This window comes from Phyllobates terribilis, unplaced genomic scaffold (assembly GCF_046119375.1).
Source record: "Phyllobates terribilis strain yellow unplaced genomic scaffold, ASM4611937v1 Scaffold_1__5_contigs__length_1240528914, whole genome shotgun sequence".
Lineage (NCBI taxonomy): Eukaryota > Metazoa > Chordata > Amphibia > Anura > Dendrobatidae > Phyllobates > Phyllobates terribilis.
The window spans coordinates 208448956-208457301 of NW_027362761.1; the positions used below are offsets into that span (position 1 = coordinate 208448956).

Here is an 8346-nt window from a genome sequence, read left to right on the forward strand (position 1 = left end):
CAAGGAGCCATGAGTCTTGTCAGCCCATGTCTGTGTACTGACCTGCTGAGGTCACTAGTCTGTACACAAGTTGAGGGGAGAAAGATTTGTCACAGTGTCCCCCCTCCCCCCTGTTTTCATGGACCATTACTGTAATCAGGCCTACATTAGCATTTTCTGTCCTGCATCTGGTGGGGGCACATATGTCTTTTGTTACTGGGGGCTTCCCTAATATACAACTCTTTACTTCTGGAACATTCTTCATCTTTTGAGCTATGGTTAAGGAGGTGCGTGTGAGTATCTCTGCCCAACAAGGAGGCTGATCCCAAGAGAAGGAGAATAATAAGCCACATGTTTGGTTTGTTTCTTGGTGCTGTGTCTTGAGGAGGGCTAGGATCTGTTGCTGAGGTCAGGTCCTGGTGCTGTGTATGAAGACTGGAGATCAGTTGCCATGTGGGATTGTGATGTCTTGCCACCCTGTCGGATTTGAGGAACTAGTCTAAAGACTGTTGTTGCATTTTCCTTGGCGTCTGATTACCGGGTGGCGCCCCCTGGATTTGTTCCTTTTGTTGCAGGCCACATTGCAGACTCTAAGGAATCGTATGTACATTTGGTGGAATATTCTCCCAGTTCCAATAAAGGTAATTTCAGTTGTTCACCGGTCTGCTGTCCCTGTCTGCTCTCATGCACCCAGTCACATCAACCTCCTAAGCCGTCTATATGGGCATGTAGGTCATAAGAAACTTAATAAAATGATACCTTGAGATCTGTGATCCAATTTCTTATTCCAGAGAAATCCATGTTTTATATGTAAATGAGCTCTTCAGGTCTATGGGCCGGACATGTGCCTCCCCAGCAATCTGCCTCTTGAGCTTATTTTAAATGAAAGGGACATTACCAGTGTGAGACATTTGGATCAGGAGAGCAGAGAGCAGTCATTACATATCACACGCTGCAGGCAGAGTCTCATGCAGATCATTGTCCACCCCATAGCCCTGTACAGCTCATTTATATATTCATTTACATATTCATCTTTCTATGACCTGCATACCCATATATATATAGACTGCTTAGAAAGACTGAGCATAACAAAGAGATTCCGTTTAACGTGTGCACACACCCTAAGGCATACGTGTCAAACTCTGGCCCGTGGGCCAAATCCTCAGGGTGGTTTTATTTGGCCCGCGACACCAGAACCACCATCACTATGTGGGCCCATTATTCTGTATGGAGGACTATGTGGGGCCTATAATACTGTATGGAGGACTATGTGGGGCCCAGTATTCTATATGGAGGACTATATGGGTCCCATTATTCTATATGGAGGACTTTTTTGGACCCTTAATACTGTATACTGGTTGGTCCGCGACTTTGTGCAAGTTTTTCATTTTGGCCCTCTGTGTGTTTGAGTTTGACATCCCTGCCCTAAGGGTATGTGCCCACGATCAGGAAATGCTGCGGGTTTGATGGTGCGTGTTTATGCCAGAAATCCCATGTCCACTATGCGTGCATCTGAGCATGTCAATTTGTTTTGCGAGTCCGCATGTGGACTTTCCCCTTAGACTTGTATCAATGAGGAAATTCCGCATGTGAAAAAATAAAAAATAAATTGCGGCTGCTCATTTGCATAATGAGGGCCGAAGCGGTTCGGATATTCTACAGCATCGGGGCCGCAGCAGCTCATGATCGTGGGCACATACTCTAAGGCTACGTTCCCATGATAAGTATTTGGTGAGTTTTTGATGTTGCAGATAATCTGCAGCATTTCTTCACCAATTAGCCAAATTAGGGTACATTTTAAGTGGTGCCGTTTTTGTATCTTTTTAGTGTGTCATGTTTGAAATAAAGCTGCTTTATTTTTTATGCGTCCTGGTATTTGGCTTTGACAAAACTTTATTGATAGTCTTGTGCGGATTAGATGTGTATTTATTGGATCTCCGCTGCAGAAATGCACTAAAAACACATGTTTTCTACCCGTGGAATTTCCGTAAGAGAAATGCCATGTTGCTGTTGTAAAGAAAAAATGCACCGCAGGTCAGTTTACACGGCGTATAAAAGCCCACTGGGCATGAGATTTCTATAAATCCCATCCACTCTGCTGGAACTGTAAGATGCTGGGTTCTTCCTGCAGTGAAAATACTTGGCATCAAAAACTCATCCTGGGGAGCTGAACAATTTCTTAGAACAAGTTAACTCTACACTTTGTTTGTTACATGTTTTAAAGCACCATTCCAGTGTTTTGTTTTTTTCAGCGCTGGAGTGGTGCTGCTAATATAAGGTCCCTGACCCTAGTCTTATACTTACCCACCACCATCTTCACCTTTTATCGGCGCTGTCTGGTGGGAGATTGGCAGTGCGATTCTAGATCCATCTTTCTATTCATCTACAATGCACCTTAGAGAGCAGCCGGCTAAAGCTCGTTTGGCCAACAGCTATTCATCCAACCCTCCTTTCCTGATCTGCTATTAGAGGAGAGTTGCAAGGCCCCCATAATCGTTAGATGGTTAGCCAGTATTCCGTTTCTGTGAGTGGCCAAAACTTAAGCATTAATAGTTCATATGACTTATGCCCTTGTATAATTGTATTATTTTTTTAATCCTTTATTTGGGCGCTTTACCTGCTCCCTTTAGTAGCAAAATAATTACATTTCATATGTGGACCAAATTTGTTATCCTTTTATCTACGCAAATGGGATATTTCATTATTGTTTGTGTCTTGAGATATCCACTTAAAAATGTTTGCTTTGGGTTCTTTTTGACACATTCCATCTTTAACCAGTTGTCACAATGTCTCAGCTGCTTTATGTAATGCCTTATCATATGCTTTATTGAGGACTTTTGTATCCATAACAGATTGTGACTTTCTGGTATATATTTATATTCCTGTTACGGTACTATAAAATGCAAATAATATATGAAAAATGGTTATTGCAGTCTGTTAGCAGTACATCTGTATAGAGTTAATATTCGACTGTAATGAATGTGTGATTTATTTTATTATAATTTGTTTATGCAGAACTGCTCAACGATGACTCCGTTATGCGAGAAAGTTATTTCAATTTTGCCATCATGGAGAAAACAAAACGGCCCCAACCAGTTGCTTTCCTTTCGGGACTTTGTCTATGACGTTCAAGAGCAGCTCAACCCGTTGGCCACCGAGGAAGATGTCCGTAATCTAACACACCAACTTCACAGCATGGGAGAGGCAAGTAACTCTCCTTCTTCATTAATGACTGTACATATAGAGCAAAATCTTAAAGGGAATCGGTCAGTAGGATTAACCCTCCTAAGCCATCTACATGGGCATGTAGGTCGTAGGAAGCTGAATAAAATTATACCTTGATATCTGCGATCCAAGGTCTTATTCCAGAGAAATCCACATTTTTCTTAATGTTAAGATCTATTGGCCGGACACTGATCTCACTGGCAATTTGCCTCCAGAGCTTATTAAAAATGAAAGGGGGTGTTACCAGTATGAGACATGTAATGACTGAAAGTCTGCTCTCATGATCTCACTGCAGAGATCTTAACAGCTCATTTACATGTTAACTGGATATCTCTGGAATAAGACATCGGATCACAGATATAATGGTATCACTTTATTCAGCTTTCTATGACCTACATACCCATATAGACGGCTTAGAAGGGGTGATCCTACTGACAGATTCACTTTAATCTTTTTTTCATCCAAAAAGAGTATACAGTGGTGGCCAAAAGTATTGGCACCCCTGCAATTCTGTCAGATAATACTCAGTTTCTTCCTGAAAATGATTGCAATCACAAATTCTTTGGTATTACTATCTTCATTTAATTTGCTTGCAAGGAAAAAACACAAAAGAGAATGAAGCAAAAATCAAATCATTGATCATTTCACACAAAACTCCAAAAATGGGCCGGACAAAAGTATTGGCACCCTCAGCCTAATACTTGATTGCACAACCTTTAGCCAAAATAACTGCGAACAACTTCTTCCGGTAACCATCAATGAGTTTCTTACAATGCTCTGCTGGAATTGTAGACCATTCTTCTTTGGCAAACTGCTCCAGGTCCCTGATATTTGAAGGGTGCCTTCTCCAAACTGCCATTTTGAGATCTCTCCACAGGTGTTCTATGGGATTCAGGTCTGGACTCATTGCCGGCCACCTTAGATGTCTCCAGTGCTTTCTCTCAAACCATTTTATAGTGCTTTTGGAAGTGTGTTTTGGGTCATTGTCCTGCTGGAAGACCCATGACCTCTGAGGGAGACCCAGCTTTCTCACACTGGGCCCTACATTATGCTGCAAAATTTGTTGGTAGTCTTCAGACTTCATAATGCCATGCACACGGTCAAGCAGTCCAGTGCCAGAGGCAGCAAAGCAACCCCAAAACATCAGTGAACCTCCGGCATGTTTGACTGTAGGGACCGTGTTCTTTTCTTTGAATGCCTCTTTTTTTTTCCTGTACACTCTATGTTGATGCTTTTTGCCAAAAAGCGGCTTTCTCAGGTAAGTTTTGGCAAACTCCAGCCTGACTTTTTTATGTCTCTGGGTAAGAAATTGGGTCTTCCTGGGTATCCTACCATACAGTCCCTTTTCATTCAGACGCCGACGGATAGTACGGGTTGACACTGTTGTACCCTCGGACTGCAGGGCAGCTTGTACTTGTTTGGATGTTAGTCTAGGTTCTTTATCCACCATCCGCACAATCTTGCGTTGAAATCTCTCGTCAATTTTTCTTTTCCGTCCACATCTAGGGAGGTTAGCCACAGTGCCATGGGCTTTAAACTTCTTGATGACACTGCGCACGGAAGACACAGGAACATTCAGGTCTTTGGAGATGGACTTGTAGCCTTGAGATTGCTCATGCTTCCTCACAATTTGGTTTCTCAAGTCTTCAGACAGTTCTTTGGTCTTCTTTCTTTTCTCCATGCTCAATGTGGTGGACACAGGACAGAGGTTGAGTCAACTTTAATCCATGTTAACTGGCTGCAAGTGTGATTTAGTTATTGCCAACACCTGTTATGTGCCACAGGTAAGTTACAGGTGCTGTTAATTACACGAATTAGAGAAGCATCACATGATTTTTCAAACAGTGCCAATACTTTTGTCCACCCCCTTTTTTAGGTTTGGTGTGGAATTGTATCCAATTTGGCTTTAGGACATTTCTTTTTGTGTTTTTTCATTGAAGACAAATTAAATGAAGATAATAATACCAAAGAATTTGTGATTGCAATCATTTTCAGGAAGAAACTGAGTATTATCTGACAGAATTGCAGGGGTGCCAATACTTTTGGCCACCACTGTAAGTACTTTTTTGCTTTGTGTTTCTACCTGCGACATGATGTTATTTTTCTAATGGGCAGTTAATATGTCATTTTAGTCCTCCATATTGCCCTTTTGCCAGGGCTGCTGAGTGAAAGCATAAACTGGAAAGACTTAATTTTATTTCTTGTTCTTTTTACAGATTAACATCATGCAGAGTGAAACTGTCCAAGATGTGGTGCTCTTAGACCCTCGATGGTTATGTTCCAATGTCCTGGGGAAGCTGCTGTCTGTTGAGAACCCAAAAGCTCTTCATCATTATAGAGGAAGATACACAATGGAGGATATCCAGCGTTTGGTCTCGGACTGTGATGTGGATGAACTTGTACAAATTTTAGATGCAATGGACATATGCGCCCGAGATCTAAGCAGTGGTACAATGGTGGATATCCCTGCTCTTATTAAGACTGATAGCCTCCACAGGTCATGGACTGATGAAGAGGAGGATATTTTGATTTATGGAGGTGTTAGAATTGTTCCTGTGGAACATCTTACTCCTTTCCCATGTGGAATATTTCATAAAGTTCAAGTTAACCTGTGTTGGTGGATACACCAACAGAGTGCTGAAGGAGATGCCGATATACGTTTGTGGGTAAATGGATGTAAGCTGGCAAATAGAGGTGCTGAAGTGCTGGTGTTGCTGGTCAACAATGGTCAGGGAATTGAAGTGCATGTTCGAGGACTGGAAACTGAGAAGATAAAGTGTTGTTTACTTCAAGAATCCATCTGCAGTATCATTGATAACTTATTAACCACTTCATTGCCTGGGCTTTTAACTGTTAAACATTACTTAAGCCCACAACAGCTAAGGGAACATCATGAACCAGTGATGCTTTACCAACCAAGAGACTTTTTTCGTGCCCAGGCTCAAAAGGAGACTTCGCTGGCGAACACTATGGCCGGGTATAAGGAAAGTTTTAGCAGCATATTATGCTTTGGAAGTCTGGAAATTTACTCCCAAGGAAGCTTAGGAATGGATCACCACATCTCAGATCTGAATATTCTTGTAAGGAGGAAGCTCAGTAGGCTTCTCGATGCCCCAGATCCTATGGGCAAAGACTGGTGTCTTCTAGCTATGAACCTGGGCCTTCCAGAATTAGTTGCCAAATACAATGCTGGCAGTGCTGCTCAAAAAGATTTCCTCCAGAGCCCTGTCTGTGCTCTTCTTCGGGAATGGGGAAATGCTCCCGACAGCACTGTAGCAATTTTAATGTCAAAACTAAGGGAACTTGGCCGTCGAGATGCAGCAGATTTTTTACTGAAATCCTCTTCAGTGTTTCGAGTGAATTTAGATGTCCATGGACAAGAGGCTTACGCCGCAAGCTGCAACAGTGGCGCATCTTATAATTCAATCAGTTCAGTGGTGTCTCGATAACTGCTTTTATTATTCAAGATGGACTATACAGCGACCAGTGTAAAGAATTTAGTCCCTATATAATTGTATTTCTAGGGTATGAGTTTAATGTCATTAATTTATAGGCATTCCATCTATGAAAGTTACATGCCCTATAAACCTTGTTCTTTGTGATCTTTCTACTTTTAATAAGAATTGTTGCCTTTTGTCATAGATTTTTAAAGGTTCATACTTAAGAATTTTCAACCCAGTCTTCTATATGAATGTGCTGCTAATTACTGCCAACTAAATGGATATAAGCCGTCCCTTTCAAGTAAAAGAGAGTTATTTTCTACATTTTAGGAATCTGCTCATATCATCTCTAGAAACAAATTGCTCTTTCCATTAGTGTTATCTTAATATTCTAATAGAAAGATACTTCAGTAGAAATTGAAGGTGTACTATGAATTCTCCTTTAAGTGGGACCATTGTGGTGTGAGTGCCTTGGAGGAGAGCTATAGCTCTGGCGTTAGTCTCATCATGCGCTCTACCTCTTCATCACTTCTTGCATGATAATCATGACAAGAGTGTCCGTTCTACTTCAAAGCGCTCTGTATATACAAAACACACCTAGACCACAAAATACGTACTGTACGTGTATTTTTTCCAGTGCAGTCCTCAATGGTACTGTATGGCTCAGGTACATAGTTGAGGAGTCTAAAGCATATCTGACATTTACATGTCTAAGTATTAAAGGCTTTGTCCAGTTGGTTCCTTCAGTGATTGAAAGGGTTATTTCTCTTTTTTTTTTAAACACAGAAAAAGCTTTATTTTACAGTTTGTTGTGAGACCTTGTGAACGGCAAGTTGATGGACAACATGACGTTTCATTCAGTTACATCATCTCAGGTATAGGATCTTACAAACCTCCGTCTGCAGTGTAAGACTTGTATCGAAAGAAATCCTGCAACAAACACCCATTGCAATATTTCTAGTTTAGACATAACAGGCATCTTTTTATTGTTATATTCAAGTGCATTTTCATAATTTTCCTGTACTTGAAACAAGCAAATCTGTAGGAGTTTTGCTTGCTGCCAATACTGAATGAGTACTTGTTTCCTTAGTGTGCTTTCTTTCTGAAGATGCATGCGATGGATGAAATCTTTTATGTGAATGTACAGGATTGACATTCCCATTTTTAACTTTTCATTTGTAGAACAATTTTATATGTGTATATATCTATGAATAAACATGTTGCCTGTTGCACAGTTTTGATTTCTGATTCTTTGTACATATCAGATTAAAAATGATATATGGAAGGGGAACAGCAGGCAAAATCTAAGTTGATCAGCCCCATTCACCGGTCATACTGCAGATGGGGTTGGCCATCCTTAAATACATTGCTAAAATGTAGTCTTTTGGAAACACCTTTCCTATATTTCCTGGAGCACCCCAGTGAATTTTTTAATTTCTCTCTTTGGTGGCAATCGTGTGTATGTGTAATGAGTGCAGTAACATGCTCACCAGTCGCCGTCTTCCACCGTTTTTAGCGGCACTCCAGTCCATTACAACCTTGTGTGACCGCATTTATAACCTGCCTGATCACAGGCACTTTTTAATGCAAGTCTATGAGACTCAGAAAAGAGGCTCTGTTGCTTCGTTCTGAGTCTCTCAAATTTGCATTGAGAAAATGTAAAACCTTTGTGACACTGTGTGATTTGGCAGGTCACAAATGT

At 41.1% G+C, this 8346-nt stretch overlaps 1 protein-coding gene across 1 annotated transcript in view; it reads left to right on the forward strand.

The window, feature by feature from the left end:
* LOC141192604 (death-associated protein kinase 1-like) overlaps window positions 1-7873 on the forward strand; it is a 73964-nt gene extending 66091 nt beyond the window's left edge. Inside the window, exons 19-20 of the mRNA XM_073662084.1 lie at window positions 2995-3183; window positions 5421-7873. Of these exons, the coding sequence (XP_073518185.1) occupies window positions 2995-3183; window positions 5421-6653 (1422 nt within the window). The 3' untranslated portion in view covers window positions 6654-7873. The remainder of the gene's footprint in view (window positions 1-2994; window positions 3184-5420) is intronic.
* Window positions 7874-8346: the final 473 nt, after the last annotated feature.